This window comes from Lepidothrix coronata, unplaced genomic scaffold (assembly GCF_001604755.1).
Source record: "Lepidothrix coronata isolate B3197 unplaced genomic scaffold, Lepidothrix_coronata-1.0 Scaffold204, whole genome shotgun sequence".
Classification (NCBI taxonomy): domain Eukaryota; kingdom Metazoa; phylum Chordata; class Aves; order Passeriformes; family Pipridae; genus Lepidothrix; species Lepidothrix coronata.
The window spans coordinates 225,763-252,722 of record NW_016690384.1 but is presented as its reverse complement, the minus strand read 5'-3'; the positions used below and the strand labels follow the sequence as shown (position 1 = coordinate 252,722).

At 47.3% G+C, this 26,960-nt stretch overlaps 1 protein-coding gene across 5 annotated transcripts in view; it reads left to right on the top strand.

Moving 5' to 3' along the window:
- The window catches only part of MICU1 (mitochondrial calcium uptake 1), an 87,753-nt gene extending 61,507 nt beyond the window's left edge, over positions 1–26,246 (top strand). For all 5 annotated transcript variants that reach the window (XM_017832668.1, XM_017832667.1, XM_017832666.1 and 2 more), the window contains 5 exons: positions 449–646; positions 13,973–14,110; positions 18,065–18,173; positions 24,009–24,098; positions 25,509–26,246. In XM_017832668.1, the coding sequence (XP_017688157.1) occupies positions 449–646; positions 13,973–14,110; positions 18,065–18,173; positions 24,009–24,098; positions 25,509–25,669 (696 nt within the window). In that variant the 3' untranslated portion in view covers positions 25,670–26,246. The remainder of the gene's footprint in view (positions 1–448; positions 647–13,972; positions 14,111–18,064; positions 18,174–24,008; positions 24,099–25,508) is intronic.
- Positions 26,247–26,960: the final 714 nt, after the last annotated feature.

Below are 26,960 nucleotides of genomic sequence, written 5' to 3'. Positions count from 1 at the left end.
CAGCACTGGAACGTTCATCTGCAGACTGGGTGAATTGTTTCTTAAAACTCACTTTAAGCATGTCATGCTTTTCATTCTTTAAAGAGGACTGAAAAAGCAAAGCTTAAGTTTTCCAGAGAGGTTGTGGACTCCTCATCCCTGGAAGTCTTCAAGGCCAGGCTGGACAGGGCTTGGAGCAACCTGGTCTAGTGGGAGGTGTCCCTGCCCATGGCAGGGGGGTGGAACTGGATGGTCTTTAAGGTCTTTTCCAACCCAAACCATTCTGTGATTCTGTAAGTTCAGCCAAATTTTTGAATTGTTGTGTCTTTTAAGAATTATTTTAGGGAAAAAAACCCCACCAAACCAAGAGGATGACACAGCTGATCTTGGAGTACTTCATACCGGTACTTGAGTGATAGCCCCCAGGTGGTGGTAGTTTTGGTTGTGACCTCCTGCCTGTCATCTCCAGGTGCAGAGCATCATCCGTTCCCAAACCAGCATGGGGATGCGCCACAGGGACCGCTCCACCACCGGCAACACCCTCAAAACTGGCTTCAACTCCGCCCTCACCACCTACTTCTTCGGGGCAGACCTGAGGGGCAAGCTCACCATCTCCCACTTCCTGGAGTTCCAGCGCAAGCTGCAGCACGACATCCTCAAGCTGGAGGTTTGGGCTGTCTCTGGGCACGGGGAGGGCTGTGCTGCAGGACCTGGCTTTGGGAGCAGGGCTTCAGAGAGGATTTCTGCTCCTGGATCAGAGCTGCTGTTACATTTCTGGGGAGCATTCCCCCAGGGAATGTCTCCAGCATTTGCAGGTTGCTGGAGCTGGAGCAGCATCTGGCATGTCCTGGGTGTGTGTCCCTGCACGTGGTGCTTGCCTGGCTGTTGCCTTGGCACTGCTGCTGGGGATAATCGAGGTGATTTAGGGAAAAGCAGTAGAGGCTGTGAGGGGCCTTGCAGAGGAGGGTTTGTGGCAGTCCTAATCAGTGAGCTGTGCCCTGAAGGACCGGGGTTTATAACCTTCCCCAAACTCTTCATCTCTGCTTTTGTCCCCACCTTTTTGTTTGCCTCATTATTCTGAGTACTGTTGCTGTGTTCAACCCTTGTTGGAATCCTGCTAACGAGGTGTTCTCTGTTATATGACCTCTGTGGTTTGCTCCTGGATTAATATGTTTTATAAAAAATGTTGTCCATCTCTCCTGAGGTTTTTACCTTTGAATTGTATTGAAAATCTCTTTTTTTTTCTTGGCATTACCGTGAGTTAACAGCAGCTCCCAACCTCCTGCTCCTAATCACTTAACCTGGATTCAAGCATCAAGCTTCAAAATGTAGCTCTTTTGTATAAAATGAGTACAAGAACAGCAATGGGGGACTTGCTGGCCTGTGTCCCAGCTCCCAAGTGGAGCTGACTCAGTTAGAAATGGTGCCCAGCGCTGCATCAGGCTCAAAGGTTCGACCTGGCTTGAGCAAAGCCTTTTATTTGCAGTGGAGATGAGGATTTGTGCACAAGAAGATCCCCCACAACCATAACCTTTTAGCACAACAGCATTCAGAACTCTGTTGTTTCAGTCTGCTGTCTGATTGTTCACATGCTCAGGGTGTGTGATCCAGCATTTTATTAAGTTCTTATTAAGTCAGTCTTGCGATCTTAAACTGAATTTATTCCCTTTTTTATTTGCAGTTTTACAATTCTAAGTGAAAAACTGATCCAAGGACTGCCTTTTTTTTATTATCATTTTTTATGAAGGTAATTGCCCAGTTCACTGACTTCATTTCATGGTCATTAGAGCAGTGGTGTGGGGGGAATAGGCTGGTTGAAAACAAGGTTCTTTGTGAGCTGGGAAGTGTCAGGTCCTCGGTGCCTCTGCAAACTGAAACGACTAAAATACTTTTGAGTTTAAGAAACATAAGCTGCAACTTGAATGCAAAGGGAAAAGAAATAGAGCTTATTCTGTCCTTGGTTTCCGACTGCCACGTTCACTGCAAAGGTGGGCACTGGAGTATTCCTGACCTGTGCTCCCTCCACAGGTCCCCAGTTATCTCATTAAGAAGCAACAGGGATTTTTTTCAGTTTCATGGTACTTGTTCTTCGTTTCCTCCTGTGGCAGTTTAGTCTTTAATGATTTCACTCAATTGTGTGTCTTCCTGGCCAATGTTTGTTGCCTTTCTAACGAGTTGGTTGTTAATTGGGGACAGTAAAGGATATTTATGTGTAGGTAAGTTATTGAATATCATGAAGGCAGCGTTACTGAACCCCTGCCAGCCCCCTTGGGCGCAGCACCGTGCCATGCTTGGCATTTTGGGGACTCCTTTCAGCTGAAACATTCACCTGTGCAGAGGTAACAGTTCTGTTCTGCCAAACTTAATTTTTTCCTGAGTTCATGGTACTAAAGCACCTGATCTTTCTGCTCGTAGCTCTCATGGATTTAGGCAATACAGGCCTATTTCTGTCCTCAGCATTATGCAACGGGGCTTCTCTCCTCTTCTGCCTTTATCTCTTTTGACATGATCTCCCACCTTCTCTCCCTGCTTCCTGTTTGATGTGTTTGTTCACAGTTAAGCAGCTTTTCACACAAGTGTCTAGTGGGTCTGTGTTGCTCCTTTTCCAGAGAGTGCCCTGATGAACTCAGCCACTTAAAAAGCATGATAATTCAGAGATGAGATGTACCCTGAGGAGAGGAGGATTTACCTTGACCCGTGCAAATGAGGAAGAATGTGAGAAGTGATGCTCAGCTGAACTCCTGTACCCCTCACCTACTCATGCTTTGCTGGCTTAGTAAAATTGGAACATGTTCTGAAGCTGGGATGTTAATTTGAAACCCAGCTTTTGTTCGTGTTCAGTGTCTGAACTCCAGGAAAGGCCCTGGGGAAATGCAGGTCTGCAAAATCTCTCCTGGGGCTGGTGCAGCCCCCGAGTGACATGAAACCTCTGGTTTCAAACTGGGACACTGACTTCCTCCCTCCTAAAAGAGATCTACTTTAAGCAAGCCCTTTTTTAAAGCTGTTTTCCCTTCAGCTCAGGATCCAGGCATTTCTGCAGTTAATACACTTGAGAGTTGGTTTCTTCTGCTGACTGAAGGTGGAACAATAGTTTCTGACCATTGGAACCCACTTTCTTCTTACTGATTTTGCTTCTTTTTTTATTTATTTTTTTAATCAAAATATCCATGCATATTTCTTGCTAAGATTGAGCAGAAACTATCTCAGAGGATTTAGATGAGACAAAGCCCTGAACATTTCAATGTTCCTTGTGGCTGAAGTGCTGACAGCAGGTTTAAGTAACCATGGCCTGGTGTTTTCTCTTCTGCTTATTCTTCTTGATGCAAGTGCATTTTCTATCCTTTTATGGAAACTCAGCAATCAACTCAGTTGCAGGAAGGGTAGGATGAGAAAAGTAACCACAGGCAGAGGTAGAGGAGAAGTTTTTAATGGCTTATTACAACTTTTATTTTTTTATTACAGGTTTGCCTGGACAGGTTCTGCAGCTTCAACATATCCCATTAGGACAGAGAGTGTTTGACTCTTTTTTTTTTTTTTTTTTTGAGTGATAATACTCTCTGAGTTTGGAAAATGAGTAGGACCTGACATCATTATTTATGCTATTTCTGCTTGTTAGTGTCTGTCCTAGATATTCCCATGTCCTTGATGGTCCAAAAGGAGTCCCAGCCAGCCTGTGGAGCCTTTCCAGCCTAAGTTTCCATGGTTCTGGAAGTGCATGTAGAAAAGAGAAAGGCCTTTGTTCTCCACATCTGTCAGCCCTGCAAGGCAACCCAAAGCCTGCTGACAGCACTGATTTAATCACCAAAAAGGTCTTCCAAGCAAAGTAAAATGGGATTCTGTAAGAATATGGCAAAGGTACAGCACATCATTACTGTCATCTGGAAAACCCCTTATTTTCTATGTCTGTTCTGTGACATAGAAATGTGGGAGGAACTTTTTTATGCTGGAAATTCCTGTTTCCATGGCCAATGCCAGTGCAATTGCTGCCTGGTTTGGTTTTATGAGGAAGGGGTGATGGATGCTCTTGCATCTGCACAAGTCCTGAATCCTTTTGGATCTCAGCCCTGTCTTAACAAATCCTCTGGTTTCAGAAGGTTTTCTGGTGCTTTGCAGTCTGGTTTTAAGGTACATCTTGAGTCTGTAAGTGCCTTTCTCTTCCAAGTCCCAGGATTGGTATCTGAGTAAACCTGTACCAGCTGTTAAAAGCTGCTGTGTTGTTACCAGTTTACTCAAGATTTTTTGGGATTTCTGCCTTGTTTTTACATGGGCTGGCAGAGTGATACAGGTTTTCAGTGATTTGTTAACACAGGCAACGAAGTTTGCAGCAATGAGTTGCATATCTCTGTATGTGCTGCAGTGATTTAGGTGAAATCAGAGTTTACTTCAGAGTAACTTAAGTAAATTGTTTTGAATGGCCTGAAAAATGAAGTCTGGCAGGGTCAGATTGGCCGAGCTTTGTAAGGAAGGGCCCAAAACTCAGACTTTTTGGAGGTCAAGTTGCTATCAAACTTACACAAGGCATTTTTATTTTAAGTCCCCTCTATGACAGTCTCTGTCATGGTTTGCTGAGTTGTCTCTCAGAGCTGTCCTTTATCTGCTGATCCCCTCACTGTCAGCATCACCACTGGCCTGGCCACTGTGGGAGCAATGATGGGGAATGTAATGTTTTCCCCTTTTCCCTGTGAATTCCCACTTCTCTGCATCCTGTAATGAATTCTGTGTACTTACATAGTCTTGTCACTTCAATATCTGAAACTCCTCCTTTGGTCCCAGACTTGCTTTCTCTTCCTTTCTTCCATCTGAAAAGCCTAACCTTTAATGGGTCAATTAATGGCAGGTACAAAATCGTTTGGGTTCTTTATTAGTGATTTCCTGACATGGCTCTGGGCCTGTGTCATTTTTGTCATCCCCTGACTCCAGCTAAAAGGTGTGTTGGTAACTAATAACCTTTAAACAACAGGTCTGGAAGGGAAGAGGATCTGGATATTGAGGCTTTTGCCCTCCAGAAGCACTTAGTATAGTCAGGGATGGACAAAGCCATGATGGGTTTAGTGCCAAGGAGAGGGAGTTACCAGGAGACCCTGCAGCCCTCTGTGCTCCCTCTTCTGCATTTCATGTTTTACAAGTTTTAGGGAATAGAAATGAGGCTGATGTCCCTGCCTTTGTGATGGAGAGCCATGAAAGTGTTGTGGATGACAGAATTTTGTGGCATCTCCAGTTAAAAATGGGATCGTCTGACCACCGTGAATTTTCACATCAGGGAACTCTCTAGTTAAGGAGTCACAACCCAGCATTTACAAACGTTAGCTGGGAATTTCTAGGCAGGCAGTTGAAATGGTTTGGACAGCTTATCATGTTTTTGATGGCATTCAGAGCCAGCAGCCTGCTTTTGTCTTGGCATGTGAGTGGAAAGTGTCACATGAAGCTTTCATGTTGACTGCACTGTCTCAGGGGTTTGGGGAGAAGCTGGCATTCAGTTTTTGTCCAATGTCAGCCAAAGACTTGGGAAGAATTCAGAGTGGGATGTTAGTATGGAAAAAAAATCTGAAAATAAGGATAAGTTATGAGGCCATGGCATGTGCAGCTTAAAGGAAAGACAGAAGGGAGATATAACTGTCTCAGTAAACATGAGGAGTCACTGCAAAGGAGTCTGAGGCAAGTCATTTCCATCAATCAGGAACAGCAGAGCAGGTAATGAGATGCCTAAGTGTGCACCAGGGAAAGTTTAGTTTAGATCCAAGGTAGGTTGAATTCCAGTCCCTTTTTCCATTAAGCAGGGGGAATGGTGGTGGGTGGGGGGTTCACCACCACAGGTGAGTTACTGGAAGCTGTGCTTGGTGCCTCAGTTGGAGGATGCCATAAACACTATCCCTAACTAATTCCTCCCTAGTACAGGCTGGAAAAGCAAAGTGGGGCAATCATCTGCACCAAAGAAATCAAACCCTCCCAGTGCCTCACTCTGAAAGGGGGAGGAAGAGTCAGATATCAGCTGTGGGGTGGTTTGAGGGGATTGTAAGACCATATCAAGCATCTGCGTGTCAGCTGAGAAATCACAGAATATCCTGAGCTGGAGGGGCCCCACAGGGATCATCCAGTCCAACCTCTCACCCTGCCCAGGACACCCCAACAATCCCACCCTGTCCCTGAGAGCACTGTCCAAACCATCCTGGAGCTCTGGCAGCCTTGGTGCTGTGCCCTGGGGAGCCTGTTCAGTGCCCAACCACCCTCTGGGGGAAGAACCTTTCCCTGAGATCCAACCTGACCCTGCCCTGGCACAGCTCCAGCCATTCCCTGGGTCCTGTCACTGGTCACCAAAACAGTCAGTGGTCCAGGAGTGTGCCAGTGAGGCTGGGGTGGTGTGACAGTCCATGTGCTGCTGCTGGTGAGCATGGCTGGAGCAGCTGTGCCCTGCTCTCTTTTGGGATGGATGTTTCATGGAGCAACCCCCACAGTGCCTCCTGAGAAACCCCCCCTGCTGCTTTGCTGCTGTTTGAACCAGGTGCCTTCAGTGTGGTTGATGCAGTGGCTCTGCAGGGGCAGCCGTGGAGGATTTTATTGGAATTTCTGTTTATTGCATCATTAGTAGCAGTAGAAGGTTGTGCTCTGTAACAACAGGCTCCTTTGGTTTATGAAGAGCATGTAAATCCAGTGTGAGCTCCCGCAGTGCAGCTGAGCCCCGAGCTCCTGCAGGCAGCACAGCCTTCTGGGGGACCCTGCAAACAGAACCCTAGGAGTGCTATTTGGATTCGTTACGTTGCCTCAAGTGTTTGTGGAGGTTTGTACTGCTGAGTCCATAAAGTAGAAGGGATTTAGCTCTTGTTCATGTGTGCACAACCAAGTTAGCCAGGAGCCAGGGAGTGCCAAAAGTTGTTGGGGAAGAGGTTGGGGGTGTCTGTGTGAACATGTTCTTCTAGCAGGTATTTGACTCTGGCCTCGTCCTTCTGCTGGATGCACAAACACTCCAGTCCTCTTGCTCTTTCTCCCTTTTCGAGCTCCAGATTCAGAGCTTGTTCTGCACCTCAACACGTTGTTGGCTGTGCTTCAGCCCCTGCCTTTGCTTCTCCTGACACGTCAAGGACGTGGGAGCAGGACGCAGGCTCTCCCTTTTCCCTCCTAGGCTGAATTAAACTCCTGCAAACTTACTCTTCCTGGGGAATTGAGCACCAAGGTCAAGCAGAAAGGCAGTAAGAGAGCTGTGTTTCTTAATGAAATTGTGCACAGCAGTTCCATGGAGAGCTGTGTTTTCCAGAGTAATGGCTCGACTCGGGTACTCGCAGCTCCGCTGTCCTGTGGGTTTCCCTGCAGGAGGGTCGGGACTTGTTCTGCTCCTGAACTTTCCTCTTCTCTCATTCAGCAAGATTGTGTAGGATGGAAAGGCTGCTCTTTTCCTTGTAGCAGAAGCATTGTCAACGGCAGGAGTGGCAGTACCAGAGCCAGGCCTGGAGAGCAGCCGTGGGAGGAGGTTGCTCATCTCTTCCCCCTCTCCATCCCAGCAGTCAGGCAAGCGCTTGCCTTTAATTTCCCAGATGTGTCCTTTTCCCTTAGTGTGACTGATTCCTTTTCTTTAGCTTTCCTTCCTTTCATTCCCTGGCTGCACAGAATTTCAGAACACTGATGTCTTCAGAGCTGGCAGGAAGTGATTTTGATTCATGAGGATGAAGTTCAGGTCCGACTATCTTTACATAACCCTTTTTTTTAATTGATCATTAAAGCAGAACAAGTGGCTGGTGATGGGAATGAATTTTTCCCCCTCGCAGGCAGCAGTGCCTTGCCAAGGTCAGTGAAGTCTCCAAAGCAGCTATCCAACATCTGGCCTGCTGGGATTGCACTGCCACTGACAGATGGACATTTTTAACCTGCCTGCTACATATTCACTTAAGCAGAGGTGGAAAGTGTGAACAGGGAAAGCATTTGGAAGATTGGATTTTTTCTCGTGTGAAAATAGCTCCCTTTTCTTTCATTTATTTATTATTTTTTAAGATAAAGAGGAGCCAGCTGCTGCTGGGAGCATTTTTCCTGACCCGATCCAGCTGTACAACCCCACACTTGAGTCCAGGGAATGAGGTAGGGGAGGGAGTTAATGGGCAATCAAATAATTCCGGTGCTCTGCCTAGTTTTATGAAGCTGGGAGGTGGTTTCCCAAGCAAGGACCTGGCAAGGCTGGCTCTGCCTGTCCCCTTGGAGCAGGGAGTGCCATCAGCAGTGGGCACTGTGCCAGCTGGGTGCAGCACAGGGCAGGAGCTGCTGCAGGCAGGGAGCTCCCCAGCCTGTCCCAGCCTTCAGGGGTGGGCTGTGCAGGTTGTGGTTTGCTCCTCTGGGTGGGTTTTCCAGTGCTGGACCGACTCCCTTGGGCTTTGCTCTGCCCAGCGTTGCAGGGCAGTGCCCAGAGCAGCCTGTGCACCATGGTCCAGGCTGGGTTTGGCATCTCCTCCTCTGCATCCTTCCCATTTTCACTTCTCCCACCGTTGGATCCTGCTTTGATCATCTTCAGAGCTGTTTCCTTGGGTGGTTTTCACCAAACAATGCAGTTTATGAATCCCATCCGATGGCTCTTTTGCAGGCTGAGCTTCACCTTGCAAAGCCCAGTGCTTTGAATCCTTGTCCACAGAAACCTTTCAGCATAATTATAAAAAAAAAAATCAGTATTTTAGATCATTGATCTTCCCAAAAAAAAAAAAAAAAAGCCTTTAGGAACTTTTGCCTCTCTTCTTTTTGGCAGTAGTTTGGTGCCTGTGCAAACACTTCGATTTACTCACAAATCCATTAGATTTTTTTGGACAGAGGAGGAGGTCGCTGGGATTTAGGAAGATGTATGGTGTTTTCCCCCTTTTTTTCCCTTCCTGTCATAGTTGTATATGCAACTTGACAAGAGATCCTGGCAGCCTGCTGCTCCAGAACAGTAAACAGAGCCAGTGCTGCAGTGGTTTGCAGATAAATAATGTATTACGGCCTGTCAAATAAAGCTGTGAGCAAATACCACTTTAAAGGGTCATATATTGTGAATCTGAATATTACCCTACAAATCATTATTTTCCAGATCCTTTTGATTCCTTATTATGCACACAACCAGCTCTCAGAACAGGTCACCTTTTCCAACTACCCCTAAACCTGACAGAATTAGTATTTGCGATATTTCTGCCGTGGATGTTTGTTTAACCAGCAGAAATAAGCTCAAAAATCATCTCTCGATGCTTTTCTCTCTGTCTAAAAGTCCTTGTAGATTTATTTTTCCTCACTATCTCAATTGGAAACGTGGCACACATTTTTTTTTTTTTTTTTAAGATCCTTGCTCTGAGATTTTAGGCAATACATCATTTGTTTGATTGGCTTTTAGGAGAATCTTTCCTAGAGATTTAAGAGCCTCTAAAATACAGCAAGATATTTAGCTAATATGAGTGTTTGGAGAGGCCAGGAGCTGTATCCTTTTGGCTTTGCTTTAGGAACAGTCTGGGCTGTGATTTCATTGTGCTGGTCGTGTTTCCTCTGGGTGTTTCCCTCTTGCCCCGATGGGATTTGAGGCTCTCGCTGGCTTTGGTAGAACCTGAACTCCTTTTGCTCCTGTGCCAAGTGGAAGGGCCTGATGGTTATTTTAACCCTCTTCTTCAGCAAGCAGAACAAACCTGTGTGTCCAGCCCCAAAATGCCAGGCAGTGCCGGTCCTCACTTCCCAGCAGGAGGTTTTTACATCCTCTTGTGGCCAGGAGGTGATGCTGAGCCCTCTCTGGGGGGTTTGGGGCTCTGACATCCCTCCCCAGCAGGGCAGGTGTTGCTCTCTTGGGCACGGTTCAGTCTGCTGGCAGCAATCACCAGCCTGCAGCAGTTTTTTGAGCCCTCTCTGGTTAGAGAGGGTTTTAGGTAGAGTTTTCCCCTATGAGCGCTATTGGTTATGACAAATTTATTGAAGAGGAAGGAGAGTCAGCTGGAAAGAGAAACTTTCCCCTGGGAAGTGTCTGGTACCTAAGCTTGACCTTTCTTTCTGAAGGAGGGATGTCCTGGAGCAAGTTGAAACTGCCTCATCTGATATTTTCTTTCTGTGTCTCAGCCGTGCAGCTGGTGGTGGCAGAAGGAGAGACAAAAGAGGACCAATGTCTGCATTTAAGAAATTCCAGCAGGTTTTTTTTTTTTTTCAGTCAAGTGGTATCTCTGAATTGTTTCAGGTGGATGCTTCCCAGAGGCTGGGATTTGATTTCCTGCAGGGGAAGGAGGATTGAGTTAGTGGGGGAAAAAAATTGTGAAGCAAAGAAGAAGAGGGATGATGGGTCTTTTGGTTTATGGTGGATCCTTGTATTGCCTTTCTGTAAAGCTGTGCAATTAAGGGGATGTGGAAGCAGAGAGAACTGCTTATTTGCCTTCTGCTCTGCTCACGTGAGGAAGCTTTTCCTTGACACCAGAAGGAGAGTGGGGTTATTTTTTCAGACAGAAAGCTGAGCTAGAAGGAAGTTTACTTGTATTTCAGCTTATAGGGGAGGATGAAGATGGTCATCCTGTCGGATTTGGGGAATTTGGGAGTACTTAACACATGTTTCAGATCATGGGTAGTCTTTTAAATAAAAAGAAATCAGAAAGTACCCTGATGTGTATCAGGACTGGCCACTGGGACTGGGCTAGTGAAGCTGAGCAAGCCCCAATTCTCCTGCTTTCTTCCCCTCCCATAGAATGGTTTGGGTTGGAAGGGAGCTAAAAGCTCATCCAGTCCCACCCCCTGCCATGGGCAGGGACACCTCCCACTAGCCCAGGTTGCTCCAAGCCCCGTCCAACCTGGCCTTGGACACTTCCAGGGATCCAGGGGCAGCCACAGCTTCTCTGGACAACCTGTGCCAGGCACTTACACCCTCACAGGAAAGAATTTCTTCCCAATATCCCATCTAACCCTGCCTCTGGCAGTTTGAAGCCATTCCCCCTTGTCCTGTCCCTCCAGTTCCTGATGAACTGCACGTTCCATAAACACCTTGGATTTCCTTTCACATCACATCGGCTTTTAATGAATTTCAAAATACTGCTTTTTATATTTTAAGCTAATTCCTTCAGCATCTCATGTGTCTTGGCCTGCAGGAAGGGCCCTGGCAGGGTTGTATTTCGTTATCCTGGCTGGTGTGTGGATGCAGAATCCACTGCTGGCACCAAGTGGCTGCGGGTGGAAGCTGCTCCCGAGGTGTTGGACTCGCTGGCCCTCTGTCCTGTGTGTGGAGATTTTGGGGCTGCAGTTGGAGAAGGGGCAGGACCCCCCATCCCCTCCATTTTCCCTGATGGAGGGTGTCCTGTGTGGGAGCTGCTCCATCCCATTCTGGCTGAGTGACTGCTCTGGCCCTGCTTTTCCCTTCTTTAGGACACATGGAAGGCAGAAAGGCTGTCACAGCATTTGCTTGCCTGTAATAAATCCCAGTGTGCTCTGCCCTTGGATGCATCCCATCCTTGTAGGGTTTGGAGGTTTTTTTTCCCCCCGAGTAACTGGGAAAATAACCTGTCCAGGATCATCCCAAGCATGAAGGCAAAGGATTGTGATTACCTGGGAAAGGGCACTATTTTTCCTGCCTTTTCAAAAACCCAGGGGGTTTTAACACTTGACAGTGTTTGTAGGCTGTGTATTAAGTACTGAAATTAAAATTACAGTAGGCTTTGCACCCTCCTTCATTTCTAAATGGGTTGCTCAGAAGACTTTCCAGAAGGCAGGGGAGTGCAGATGTAGCTCTGCTCCCAGGCAGGGGGGTGGGAAAAGGGGTGTCAGGGATAGCTGGGGTTGTTATTTTGCAGCAAAAATCAAGGGATTTCCACCCACAAATCCTTTGAAGCCCAGTTTCTTTAGGAATAAACACAATTGCTGACATACCAGCAAAAAATAAGCAGAATTATCTGCCTGAAATTTGCCTACATCATCTTGAAATGACATGCCCTGTTTATCCCTTCTGTAATTAATTTAAATGTGTCTGACACTAGCTTGGAGGCAAGTTTTGAACTTTCTGTATCCATTGCTGTGATTCTGCTGCTCTTTCTCAGTTCAGTGGTGGCTATCTTGGAATTTGGGAACTGGATGTTGACCAGCTCTCTCTGCCAGCCCCTTTCTGGACTGCCCTTTGCAATGAGCATCACTCTTGGGCATGTGAGTGTTTTGGTTTAATGTTAGAGATGCTCATTTTGAAGTGAGATAAACCCAGAGTAAACAGCATTAATTCCACAGTTTTCAGGGTTTTTTTTTTTAATTTCTTGTGAATAATTGTATGGACTCATCACTGTATCTGACAACCACCTGCAGAAATGAAAAGTCAGAACCAGTTCTGGAGCTCACAAGGGGGGAGATGAGTTGATTTATTCCCAGGGAATCAGGATGATTTGGTACTTTAAAGAGATTTGTATAAATAAGTTATTCTAGTTTTCATCTTATATTTCATTTATCTTTATTTTATCCTTCAGCATTGTCTCCTAACTGTGCAATAAGACTTGATGGGCTTTTAGACACTGACTTAAGCTTTTCTGAGCATATTCACCACTTATGAGGTTGATTTGAGATATTTGCACCCAATTCTTAGCCTTGAGTAAAAGATGCTGCCTAAAGCTCTGCTAAAACTTGGGATGTTTGAAGGCTGGTGGTACAAAAATGCTGGTTTGTGTCTTTGGGGATGAAATTAGGAGTATTACAGAAGAAGAAAGAGTTGGTGCTGCTTTTGAACCAGTGCTGGCAGCGTCCCTGGGGTGTTGTAGAACTTGTTTGCATTCTTCAAACACAGCAGAAGCTACTTTTGCTTTTTAATGAAGAACATACTGCTCCTCCAAATGAGTTTTCCCCCCTCCTTTCCCCAGCACAGGAGAATGGGAGAGGCCCACGTTTTGCATCCTGGGTAATCCCCAAATCCTGTGTCAGATGACAGTAAAAACCACCATCTTTTCCCCAAATCCTGCGTGGGCCACTCAGGTGAGAGCACAAGGTGCCAAGGAGCAGAATTTCTCCATTGGGGAGAATCAAACCAACCATCCAAACCCCTCCAGCCCTGGTGCTCCATGTGTCAGGAATCACTTGGTGTTCCATTGGGAAAAGCAGCCAAAATCTGGTTGATGTGCTAATAATTAAGAAGTTACTAGCACAGAAGAGCAGTTGAGGCAGGAATGGTGAACTCCCCGGGCAGCAGAGTGCCAAGTAACTGGTACCACACTGTTCTTTACGAGTTTAAAAGTTAAATTTGTTGTTAAATATTATTTTCTGGCTTGTGATCAGCTGGAGTGTCCAATGTATCTTTTCTGATGAGTTTGAAGGGATATCATTTATATCAAATAAGGGATCCTGAGTGCTGAGATCAGGCGAGGTCTGACATGTTTGTAGAGTCACAAAGAGGTGGGGAAAAGGAAGGATATGAAATCTGTATTATTCAGTGAGCAAAGACCTGGTGTTCCAAGCCAGCACCTTCCCAAGTTGGGGAATTGCTTCTCCCTCCTCCCCTGCAGCAAAAGCCAGGAGATAAAGTACTGCAGGAGAGAGGGATTAATGGAGCAAACCTTCTGCAGGGAACACACAGCAGCGTTTGGAAGGGTCAGGGGGGCTTGGGGGGCTGAGGACGAGCAGAACTTGGGGAAGGTGAAGTCTGGAGGCATCCAGGAACATTCCCTTGCTGGGACACTCACCCAGGGCTTGGAGCAGAGAAGAGATAAAGTGAGACTCAGTTTTTGCAAAGACTGGTTTATTAACAGCAGCCATGGAACCCCTCCTGCACGTGCTTCTTTGAAGCACTCACTGGCACGTCAGCTCAGTCCTGGGAGGTAAAACCAACGAGGGCAAGATGCAAAGGCATCTCCCAGGAGTTTCCCCAGGAGAGTCACGCAGGGAGAACGTTGACTTATCGATTCCTGGGGAAAGCAGATATTGGAGCACGTGAGGGTTTCTTCTTCCCAAGGGCTGTTGTGATTCCCATTCTTTGTTGTGATGCCTTTTGGTGCTCATGGCTCGGGGTGGAGGCTCCTGCTGCCCTGCCCTGTTCCCACATGGCTGCGTTCTGTCCCTGTTGCAGTTTGAGCGGCACGACCCGGTGGAGGGGCGGATCACGGAGCGGCAGTTCGGGAGCATGCTGCTGGCCTACAGCGGGGTGCAGTCCAAGAAGCTCACTGTCATGCTCAAACAGCTCAAGAAGCACTTCCAGGACGGAGAGGTCAGTGGCATTCACAGAAAATTGGGGAGGCTGAGGCAGGGGCAGCCGTGCCATGCTGAGCAAGCTCCATGTCCTGAGGGAAAGCGTTCCTGCCGTGCTGAGGGGGATGCAGGGACACACCCTGGCAGGGAGGGGGAGGACATGGGACTGCAGTGGTCAGTGGCCAGTGCAGGCTCGTTCCTATGGAAATGGATGCTGTAATTTTAAAAATTAAATTTGCTGAGCAAATTTACCCTGGGTCTGGAGCCAGAACAAACATTGCTCCTGGTTCCTGCCTCGACCTTGGATTAATTAGCTGCTGCAACCGGGAGGTTTATTACTTAGTTATTAACTTCTGTGAAAAATTATTTGAATTACTCACAATTTAGAGAGGGATAAGTTTGCAGACCCTGCACTCATTAATTCAGTGTGAGACCTTGGAATAAGACATCCACAGCACAAGGACGTGCTTTATCAGGTAAGGCAAGTATGGGCTGAGGAATGACTTGAGCATTAGGATTTTACTTCTGCTCCTATAAAGCTGGAATGTTCTTTTATTAACTAGTTATAAACAAGCAATTCTTCACAATGAGAATGGGTGGGAAGTCTTTGGCTGCCTGTTGGGTCAGGCTGGCTGTTTTAGAGCTGCTTCCTCCTGACATCAGAACTGGAGTTGATTTCTTAACTGGTTTAGATGCCAAGTGTGTTATAAAACACAAGTTTTGACCAGGGTCTGCTCCTTTTCTGTCCCCTATTGGTGCCATAATAGGACTCCTACATTAACAGGAATAGTTTGATTTTTCCAGGAGAAAAATACTTCAGTGCAACGTGCGTCTAAGAGAAATTATCAGCTCTGTTGTTAAAGTTTGCAAATAGTCAGTTCTTTTGCTGTGATTTTTGGGTTTTGATTTGTGTGTGTGTATGTGTGTGTATATATAGATATTATTGAACAGTAGCTGGATGAATGAAAAAATAGGCAGAGGGATTTATTTTGGAAGGCTTCTTACAGCAGATGTTTTCTTCCTTTCATGTGTGAGCCGAGCCCCTGACATCTGTGCCAGGGGAAGAACTTTTTGTTTTTACCTTATTCCTCATCCCCAAATCAGCCAGATTGTGTTTCTATTTGCAGACAACCAGATTCAGAGCAAGTCTTTATCTTCTTTTATTCCAAGGACTTTCAAGGAGAGGAAAATGGGAAATAGGACAAGAAAAAATACATTTGCAAGGAATGGAATTCTTGGAAAGTTCATGGTTCCTTACACTGGTGAGGATGAAACTCCCAGTGACTGTCCCAAAGCCACCCAGCACGCTTTCCCTTGAAAATGCAGTTATCTCGTGAGAGCTTTCTTATGGTATCTGCCAAACATCCTCTTCCTTGTCTGATGCAATTACCTTTCCTGCACAAGGCAATCCTGGCAGCCTCCAAAATGATAAAGCTCTGGGTTTAATCTGATCTTTAGCTGTTTTCCAGCATTGTTACTCTACATTCCTGCTTTTGGGAGTGTTTTCTTGTATTAACTGATAATCTGCTTTTTTTTTATTTTTCTTGAGGAAAAATCCCACCTTACCCTGGATATGTGAACTTTGCCTATTCAGCAGAGCTGCTTTGCTTCAAATTGCTTATGATTGTCCTCCTCAAGTTATACTTACACAGCTGCTTTTCTCCTAGTGAAAAGGACCTGAGTCCAGTAATATTTATGAGCAAAGTATTTGGTATATTTATATCTCCCTAACCACTAGAAAACCAAGCTGACTCTTCAGAAACCAGTGATTCATGGCACTGTCTGTATGTGCTTTGGGGGCTGGCTCAGGTATTTTTCTGTGGAGATGGCAGGGGGTGACAGTGAGGTGTAATTCTCCCTGGCTGAACCTGGATTCCTGGGGAAAAAGGCCCTAATTTTTGAAGGAGGTGTTCAAGCTGTCATGTTACAAGCAGGTGTTTGCTCCTGGAGCCTGCCTGCTGATGTTATGGGAGTGTTGCTTGAATGATGGAAGGGTTCAGGCTTACGAATCAACAGCTGGGGCTACAAAGGCCTTGGAAGAGGTAATCAGTCATCTGTTGACTTGCTGGTACAAGCCTGAGGCTGTCCCAGTCTCTGATTTTATTTGTATTTTGGTAGCTGGGACAGAGTTAATGCTGATGCCGGTCTCAGCTATGGGATTCCTCAATAAAATATTACATTTCATAATACTAATGGCATTGTTGCTACAGAAATTCAGTGTCAGTCCATATGAAAGCCCAGATTTGTAGATACATGTGTATGTCATTGATTTTGCTTTTTCAGCTGCTGAAAGGACCACAAATTTATATATGCAAACATGTAAACCTTCCCTGTATTTGGGACTGTAGTGTCCAAGGCCAGGTTGGATGGGGCTTAGAGCAACCTGCTCTGGTGGAAGGTGTCCCTGCCCACAGCAGGGGGTGGAATGAGATGAGCTTTAAGGTCTCTTCCAACCCAAACCCTTCCAGGATTCCAAATAAGGGTCTGTTTTGCACTGTTTAGCCTTGACATCTGCCATTTCATGGTGGAGCATTCCAGGAAAATGCAAAATTTTTGGCTCTTTGCTTAGAACAGCTGCTGGGATGCCTTGTAGCCACCACTACAAGCCTCACATGTCCCAGACAGAGCAGGTACCTTCCAGCACAGGGTGTTCTGCTGGCCTGGAAGTGACTGCACACCTCGTGGTTCCTCCAGGCTTCCCTCGTTTGTTGTGCCCTGCTCCCGGGCAGGAGCATGTCAGCCAGGAAAAGAGTAGCAGGGAGGCATCCTGATAATTGCAAAGATATTTTCTCTTGTACCAAACAGAGGGATCTTTGCAGTGCTTCCTGCAGAAGCACTTGATTTATTGGTTAATTTTTCTTTTTGCTAGGACAGTGTTTAATTTAATTCTGCTGAACATCTTGGAAAGTGGGGCGGGTACACCTTCAAGGAAAGCTCCCTGCAGAGCCACCAGGGATTTTTCCAGCTCCCTTGTCCACGTGTGCTATCCCATTTTGCCATCTCATCCTTTTTGGCCTGGCTCCATGAATCAAGGGCTGACAAAGCCTGCTGTTCATGTGTGGGTGCACACATAGATCATCGGTGTGTGGATTCATGGAGCCAGGCCACATGCTCAGTTTTACAGCAAAGATAGGAACAAGCTGCATATGTCAGTGTGAGAAGCCCTTCAAAATGTGCTTTTTTCTTTCCCAAGAAGATTGGTGGCTCCTGGTGAGGAGTTGTTTGAGCAGAGTTGCAGCGGATCGTGTAGATTTATGTTTGACAGTGCGGGCTGAGCGTGTGCTCTCTCATCGAGACCATGGTGAGAGATGTGCTGGGTTCTGCACTTGGGATGTTTCACATCTTGCCCTATCAGTCTGTTGTGCCAGGCAGGATAGGAGGAGCCTGGGCCTGAAGCCCTCTTGACAAGCTGATTTATCTGTTCCAAAGGGGAAGGCTGAGTGGTTGTTGCTGTGCTGGTGATTTACCTCCTCCTGGGCTGTGCTGGAGGAGTTGGAGGCTCCAGCTCCTGTCCCAGCACAGCTGTGGTTGTGCTGGTGCTAAACAGGTTGATAAAATCACGTGTAGTGTGACCAGGTGGGGGTCCCAGAGCTGCAGCTCCTCTCCTGGGGGATCTCAAGACACCTTCCCATGCCTGTCCCCGTGCTCCCCGTCCCAGGAGAGCTGACCAGACAACGATCCAGCTCTGCAGCAAAGCCAAGTGGGGCACATCTGTGCCTGCTGTGCAGTGTCACCTTCTGGGGAAGAGGTGCATCCCCCCAGGGATCCCTGCACCTCATGGGAGAGACCTTACAGCTCATGGACTGTTTCACCTTGTCACTGCAAGTGTGCAGGCTTCCAAAAACAAGCGTTTTTGGAGTGTGCAATTCCCCTCTGGATCCAGCTTTGGGCCGACGAGCCCCTTTGTCATTTCCAGGTACTGTCCATAGTCTCCTGTTCCCATCACCATGTGGGTGCCTTGTCTCTGTCCTAGGGGCTGACATTTGAGGAGGTGGAGAACTTCTTCACTTTTCTGAAGAACATAAACGACGTGGACACGGCTTTGAGCTTCTACCACATGGCTGGAGCTTCTCTGGATAAAGGTATGAAAACTTGAAGGAGGTTCAGGTGCTGAAAGCCTGAGGGAGCATAAATCATATCATGTCTTTGGAGTTGGGAAGATGTCAAACAAGCCCAGGCTGACAGGTTAAAAATGTACCCAAATTGCAATTCCTCCCTGTAATGAGATGTTTAACTTGCTACATCCCTGGATAAAGAGGGATTTCAGGTTTTGTACTTCCCTAGTTTTAGATATAGAGGAAAAAAGGCTGAAATGTGCAGCCTGAATGGACACAGCAGGACCATTCTGATGGGAGCAGAGGCAAGATGACCTAGTGAGTGTATCACAGACTCTGCTTCCAGATCCCAGGGACACCAGTGTCTCTTCTTCATCCCCATCTTCTGAGGTGACTTTTTTTCCTCCCTTTACAAAGACTTGAAAAACTGTGTAAAAGAACTCTTGCCAGCTTCCCTTCTGTGGAGATCCCTGATCCACAAGGAGAGGATGAACCAGCAGTGGGGTTGGTGGCAGGGACTGCTCAGCCCTTGATTTGTTCCAGCTCTGCTCAAAAATCAGAGGCTTTGCCTAGAAATAAGGGCTGTGTGGCCAGATGCTGCATTTCTGATGGGAAATCCAAGTAGTGGCACCTTTGGAGCTCCCAGGTGTGCTGGGGGGAAGGAGGGAGAGCACTGGAACCCCACTGAGCTCCCAGACTGAGCATTAAAGTCTGTCCAGAGTCTGTGTGTGTGGCCATAGGAGTGAACTGATTAAACCTCAGAGCTGGTGTTTCCTGGGGAGCTCGGTAATAATGTGGTTTATTGATCAGACCAGTCCATATCCTTCTTCTCACTGTGTGTTTCCTTTTCTGAGCTGGTCTGTATTGGGTGTGTTCTCAGATTGGACACACTGATGTAAAAAAAAAGGCAAAAACCCCACCCCAAACCATACATTTAAAATCAAAGTCTAGCGCTCTGCTGCCAGGATTTATCACAGGTTTCTCTTCTAGTTTTTTTTTTTTTTTTTAGAGCTCTCAGCCTGGGGTTATAAAAAAAAGATGTCAAATTCATTACAAGTTTTTTAGGCTAAGTGGAAACTCTTGTCTTACTAGGAAGTTAAAGCTGATGTGTTCAGGCACCTGCAAAACTAAACATTTCAGAAGTAAGTTATTCCAGCTGCTGCTGTTGTGGGAATATTGAGGCATTAATAGGTTTTTGGGCAGTGGAATTACAGAGGGAGTCAAACGTGCCACATCTCTTCTTGTGTGTGTCAGCAGCACTTCTCATCTTTAATTTTTTGGTGGGGGGAATCATCTGTACTCTTTGTTTTATATCACAGTTACCTTAAGACTTAAAGTTAAAAGAAGCTGATAGGATTTTTTTTTTCATTTCCAAGTAAAAACACGGAGTCTGGGTGTGGTGCTGCCACTCTGAGCCCTTTCTGAAGCATCCCATGAGGAGGTCTCAGCCCAGCAAATCCCATTTACTTGGTGTCTACAGGAAATTAGCAGCTGTCCTGTTGTGGAATATGTGTTTGTGGAGAGCTTAGGGCTGCGTGCAGTTGGTGAATCAGTGTGATTGCTGTTTAATTACGTGCCATTAATTAGCTCGTGCTGGAGCTCCAGCCATGGGGGTGGGAGTGTCTGGTGGTGTGAGGGAACCTTCCTCAGGCAGAAGAGGAGCCAAATTTAAACCCAGTAAGCGATAAATGGGGTGTGCTCTCCTAAAAGCCAAGCTTTCACAAGGCTTCTTATTAAAAACTAACAAATGTAAAAAGTACTGCTCGGATGGGGAGGAGGAAGAGGATAGTTTGTGTAATAATTTCCTCCTAACACTGCAGCAAACATTATTATAATTTTAGGACTGTTTAAAATTTAAGAGGAAAAAGCCTGGATGGTACCAAACAGCCAGAGCTTGACAGGCTGTTTTCTGTGCTGAATTAAAGTCACTTCTTCTTCTTCTACAAAGGATCATAAACCTGTATTTTAATGACCCATTTAATAACACACAGATTATTTGTTAGCCCATCTTTCATTTTCCCAGAAACAGAATGGCTGTCATTCCCTTAAATCATAGGCATTCCTTAGAAAACTTCCCCAGCCTGGGCTCACAGCTGGCAGCAGGAGAGGAGCTGAATTCAGTGCTTATTCCCCTTTGCAGTCCAGGGTGTGAACTGCACTTTTTTTGGCTCTGCCTCCAAGCAGACCTTCCAGGCAGCCCTTCCACTGGTGGAGAGCCATGGAATAATTCCTTTGGGCTTCAGGGCAAGGCAGGGATGCACTTTGCTTGGAATGGGCCTAAGCAAGGGGAGATGGCCGAGCCTCTGGAGCCCCTCATGTCCAACAGGGTCACCGACAGCCGCTTGCTCACCTTCAGTCACGTTTGGGATATCTCCAAGGAACCTCCTTTCTTTACATATTTGTGCCTGTGGATATGACACAAACAGTGGGTCGGCTCTGCTTTTTTCCCTGATCTCCCTGACTTTCTGTTGTGCTCCCTTTGATGTCAAAACAGTTTCTCCTTAGCTGAAGCCTCACATTTTTGAGGAGAAAAAGAAAAATGTGCCATGCCATGGGATTGCATAAGGTTTACCCATCTTTCTCCTGGATGGGTGCTCCAGCACATACATGTACAAGTGATTTGAAAAAAGTTCAGTAGATTTTTGCTGGTTCTATTGCCATCCAACATTTCCAACTGCAGTCCTTGAAATGAAATGTGTGTATCAGTGTGAGGCTGATTTCTGGGAGCCCAAAACACGTGTCCTATCTTTCCACCCTGGAATGGCCCAGGGCAGGGAGCCCTGCTCCTGTCACCCCCCTGCCATTTGGCAAACAGAGGCAGCAGCCCAGTTGCCCATTATTTTGGCCAAATGTGGGATTCATCTCAAGATGGAGGGAAAAAGGGGAGTTTGCCATCTGGCAAGGCTCTGCACTTGGTGAGACATTGCTCACGGTGTGGTTCTGGGAATTGGAGTGGGAAAAAACATAACTGTGTCAGACACTAAACTTGCATAAAATAACTCAGGTGGCTCATTAAAGGAACCAGCGGGAGACACCAATGCATGGGATTTTAGAAGCCTTTCAAGACAGAAACGTGGAACTCATTTTCACTGGTATGAAATGCAGGAGACTTTCCATGGAGAGATGGATGCAGCCATCCCAAACCCCCAAATCTGGACAAGCTTTGTTTTAGGAGATGTTTTCCCAGATAGCACCTATTTCATTCTGTAGAACAGTAAAGAAATTATACGGGGAGGTTTCCTTCAATTTTATTTACCTCTCTGAGCTACCTCCTAGTCTGGAGTGTGTGTGTCCAAATGGAAAGCAGAGACGCTCTCCCCTTCCTTGTGATTCCTTAAAAACCAACGCAATCCTTACTGAGCACAGCACAGTCACACAACCCCTGGGAAGTAATTTTGGCATCAAGCAAGAGTGGTGTGATGGAGCTGACACTTGTGCAGTTTGATTAATGGAAGAGGAAGCAGCAGCCCCTAAGTACAAGTTATAGCTGGGAAAACTGCAGCCAGGAAAATGAATAAGAGGAGGGGAGGGATCAGGTGACTCCCTGTAGAAATGGAGGGAGTGGGTTGAAATCTCAGCAGAAAAACAGGACTTATAATTAAAGAACTTAGGACAAGGGGCAATGATTTTAAACTGAAAGGGGAGGTTTAGATTTGGTGGTAGGAAGGAATTGTTCCCTGTGAGGGTGGGGAGGCCCTGGTACAGGTTGCCCAGAGAAGCTGTGGCTGCCCCTGGATCCCTGGAAGTGTCCAAGGCCAGGTTGGAGCAGCCTGGGATAGTGGAAGGTGTCCCATGGAATGAGGTGAGCTTTAAGGTCCCTTCCAACCCAAACCATTCTGGGATTCTGTGATTTATGCCTTATGGCTCCTTCAGTAGTATACCTGGGGCACCAGGAGGACAGGGCAGCATCAGAGCTTGGTTAAGCACCTTTGAAAAAGGATTTACATTTATATGGAGTTAAATGAAATTTGGTGTTGCTGTCTGAAGAAATACAGATGTGCTTCTGCTCTCTGAAGGTCTGGGTTTTGGGTAAGAAACCCAGCACTTAAAACCTCTGCTGTTGCCAAAGTCGAGGTGTTTTAAAGTGCCTCCCCAGCAGAACAACCCTCTGGGGAAAAAAGAAGCTTGGAAAAAAGTTTAGATAATCTTTTTTTTTTTTTTTTTTGCCTAAACCTCTTTTTCCTTGAGCTTCATGTGTTCCTGAAGTCCTCCAGCAGCACATGGGGCAGGTGGGAGTTACAGTATTTAGGGAATGAGCATCACCTCACTGAGGAGGAGAAAGGTGCCTTTTACAGAGGGATATATAAAATCCAGAGGCAGGGCAACTTATCTTGGGGAAAAGGGCTGTGCCATCTACATCTGGCTCTGGCATTTGCTGCCACTTTGTGGTATTTGATCCAAGAGGATTGATTCAGGATTTCTTATCCAGAGCTGTGCCACGGGATATCCTGCAGCCTGGGGGGTGTGGATGGGTTGGGAGAGATGGTTGGATGGTTGTGGTCTCCCAAAGCTGGGGAACAAAATGAATGCAGCTTGTCTTTAACAATTCCATTGGCTCTGCCCTCCCCAGAGCAGGCTCTGGCTGCCAGCAGGACACGCAGGGCAGCAGGGTCTGTATCCTGACTTGTTGTGACAGGACTAGAATACACAGGAATAACTCCTGCCCAGAGCTACATCGCTCATGTGGGAAAGGATTTTCACTCAAAAAGAATCATTACATGGGAACATCAGGAGCCTACTCGAGATTATATATATATATATATATATTTTAATCCAGCTTCTGTGTGAACTCAGTTTTCTCCTGCATTGTTTAGTAAAAGGTTTTATAGGGAAAAAGGACATGATGGTGGCTGTGGATTCCTCCCCAGGAGCCCCAAACCTCACTCAGGTGAGCAGAAATGGGGTGGAAAGCACCAATAATCTACACATTCATGAAAGAAAAATCCTGTTAGAAACACTTCATGCAGTTTCTAATTAATCCAGTTATGGTATAGATGAGAGGCTTATTTTTTCCTTTCTGACACGCAACATGTAACTGTTCAAAATTCCTGAAGGGCCAATAACTGTCCAAAGGGACTGGGATGCACAATCCCAGAAGGATGCTGTGGAGGAAAGGAGAGGCTCTTTTGGGTTGCAGTCTGATCTTGTGATGCACCACTTCCCTCTTTTCCCTGGTTGCAGGGCAGCTCTACAGCTGAACATTCCTCCCAGTCGCTGTGGGCTCATAGTACAAAGTCTCTCCAGAGGGGGTCTCCTCAGGTCAGGCTTTGTAGGGAAGCCATTTAAATACACTCACAGCAGCCTAGTGGGGGCTTTTTTTCCCATTTATACAGCAAAATCCACTGCCTAACGCTGCAAGATTGGTGACTCCGTGGACTGTTCTTTTCTAGAGGTGGGAATAAAACTACCAATCGGGGGAGAAAAGGGAAGTAATTCCTTACAACTCTATTTTATGGCAAGGTTAACCTGGTCTGCCCACTGAGGGAGGGTGGAGGGGTTTGTTCTGCAGTTACTGGCCTTGGGTTGCAACAGGAAAACCAGTTTTTCTTATTCCCAGGCTGCTGGAATAGTTGGTTCATGGAGTATCACCTTTGCAACACTGTCAGAAGGAGCTGCCTTGTTGATCAAGGGGAGGTTTCCCACTTGGAGCTTGCTGTGGTGCTGACATTTCCTTCTGATTTTGTAACCAAAAGGGGGGGTAAAACCCATCTCACCTTGGGGTTTTTAACATTTCCCTTGCCCCCCAGGTGTCAGCAGGGCAGTGCTCACCAGCAGCCCCTCCCCAGCCAGGCAGCGATGCAGGGGGGAGGTGGGGGCTTCGGGGAGCGGGTGTTGAGGCCTGTGCTGTGCCCTGTGTTGCAGTGACCATGCAGCAGGTGGCCAGGACGGTGGCCAAGGTGGAGCTCTCGGACCACGTGTGCGACGTGGTGTTCGCGCTCTTCGACTGCGACGGTGAGTGAGCCCAGCTCGGACCCACCTGGGGGAGAGGCCAGCCAGGGGAAGAAATCCAGGGGGAAAAGTGCCCTTCTGCTCTTTGGGATCCATAGAGATGCTCCTGCCCTTTCGGGAAGGGCGTCCAGTGGTCCCCACCTGCTGAGCGCTGGATGGGGGGGTTTGCTGGGCTCAGCTTCTTTCCCCCCCTCCCCAGAACTCTGGTTTGTGTCACAAAAGGAGCTGTTGTGCTCCAGGGTTGGAAGCAAGCTGATCTGGGAATCGTATTTCCAAAACCCTGCACAAATATCAGCTTAATTAATTCATGGCAGCTCTGTGCCCTGCTGGGAAGCTCGTTGCTTTGCTGGCCCCAGCGCTCTGAGGGCGGTTGTTGCCACACTCAAGCACTCTTGGGTTGATTTAATGAGACCTACTGCAGTCTTTGCCACCAGGGAACGATGGCAGCGATTCCAACTTGGAAAGCAGGAAATTCTGCATTTGCCCAAAGCTGTGCAGCCAAAACCAGAGTGCCTGCTGGCTCCCTGCTCCTCCAGCACCGTCTCTGGGATCTGGCAGCTCTGAGTGGCAGTGGCAGTGCATAAATATGAACGTTAAAAAATACATTTAATTATTTTACTCCTTCTTGTCCCTCTTGGTTTCAGCCCCGACCTGCTTCTTTGCACCTTTCTAAGGTCACATCTCTTGTTTTATTTTCCTCTGTGCTTCAGTGCCACTTTCTGATATGATTTTCAAGCCGGATCATCAGGCTGGAGTGAGCCAAAACATATCCAAATATCCCCCATTTGCATCCCCTCAGAGGAGAATCTGCTAAATGTTTTGATAGCAAACCTTTGAGGGGAAAGACTTGGGTTGCCAAAAGAGTCCCCCTAGGAAGGAATCAAGTGGAAAAGCAGGCACAGACCTCTTTTGTTTATTATTTTAGTGTTTTCACTCCATCAGTGTTTACAGACATTACCACCTGCACATCAAAAACCTGCAGCACCGGAGGGAATTTCCCTGGCCCCTTGACAGTTTGCTGGAACTTTGCTGCCCAGGGCAATATTCTCAATAACCTCAGTGGATTAATGAATCTTCCCTTCTACTCCATTAAGGAAAATTTGTGCTGTTACCCTGCACTCCTGTAATTTCCTAAATCACTTAGAGCAGAGAGTTCCCTGTGGGGCATTTGCTTTTCTGCCTTCAAGACTGGCCGTGCAAGACGTGGCAGTGCCAGGCAGAGCAGGGCAGCATCCATAGGGCTGGGATTTACACACTGTGCCTTGGGAACCCTCAGTCAGCAGGGTGTTTTGGGAGGTGGAAGCCAAAGGTGACTTCATGCTCTGCAGGGAATGACACTCATGCTGCCCTTTAACATTATCACTTCAAGGAGGTTGCTGGTGGGTTCCTGATGATTCTCCCTCCTCCTCGCAGGGAATGGAGAGCTGAGCAACAAGGAGTTTGTTGCCATCATGAAGCAGCGCCTGATGAGAGGCTTGGAGAAGCCCAAGGACATGGGCTTCACTCGGCTCATGAGGGCCATGTGGAAGTGTGCCCAGGAGACAGCGTGGGATTTCACGGCGCCCAAGCAGTAGCGGGGTCCATTCCATGGATCAGCCCTGGCACCCCAGCAGGGCAGCACCAGGCTCTGGCTGTTCATAACAGGAGGTTTTTGTAAATCCAGGTTCAATATCCCAGCCTGTTGTATTTGCAGCTTCTGCTTGCTGCTGCCTCCCTGCAATTCCTCTCTCTCAGGAAAAAGGAAAGGACTTCACTGTCACCACCCCTGTGATGTGCTGTGTGGGAGAGCCAGGGGTGGAGCAAGCTGAACCCAAATCACCCTTATGAATGCTATGGCAAAATGGCACCAGGGTTATCTTTGCTCTTAGATCGCTCCTGGGAAAGATTCCCGCGTTTCCTGGATCCCAGGCCAGGATTTTGGATGGCCAAACACTCTGTGCACCCCTTGGGCTGAGGTGCTGCCTCTGGGTAAGAGCAGCTAAAAGTGGTGGAGCAACTGGCTCTGATGCCCTTCCTGCCTTGCAGGAGGTCCCTGATGGATTTCCTCAATTGAGAGCCCTCTCTGTGGGGAATTGTCATGGGAATGTGCTGACAGATGTTTGCTGAGTGCTGCCCTCTCTGTAAAATGTCCTGTAAAGGTGTTGCTCACAACGACGTGGCTCGTGGCTCGTCTCTCTGGGTTCCTTCAGCTCTTCACCCAAGGCTGGTGGTGAACGGGGCACAGGACATGGAGTGTCTGGGAAGGGGAGGGGAAAAAAATCCCACGGCTTTCCAGAGCTGGAAAGACAAAGGGGATAAATCACCTCTAGAATACCTTCCTTCCCCAGCACAGCAAGGACATGGAGCTGCTGGAGCCAGACCAGAGGAGGCCCCAAGAGGATCAGAGGGCTGGAGCAGCTCTGCTGGGAGCAAAGGCTGGGAGAGTTGGGATTGTTCAGCCTGGAGAGGGGAAGCTTTGGGGTGACCTGATTGTGGCCTTCCAGGGCCTGAAGGGAGAGACAAGAAGAAAGATGGAGAGAGACTATTTCCAAGGGCCTGGAGTGCCAGGACAAGGGGGAATGGCTTCCCACTGCCAGAGGGCAAGGTTAGATGGCATAGTGGGAAGAAACTCTTCCCTGTGAGGGTGGGGAGGCCCTGGCACAGGTTGCCCAGAGAAGCTGTGGCTGCCCCTGGATCCCTGGAAGTGTCCAAGGCCAGGTTGGACGGGACTTGGAGCAACCTGGGACAGTGGAAGGTGTCCCTGCCCATGGCAGGGGGCAGAATGAGATGGGATTTAAGGTCCCTTCCAAGCCCAACCGTTCTGTGATTCATAGTAGGATATCGATCCTGCTGTTGGAGATCATTCCATCTACTGTCAAGTCCTTC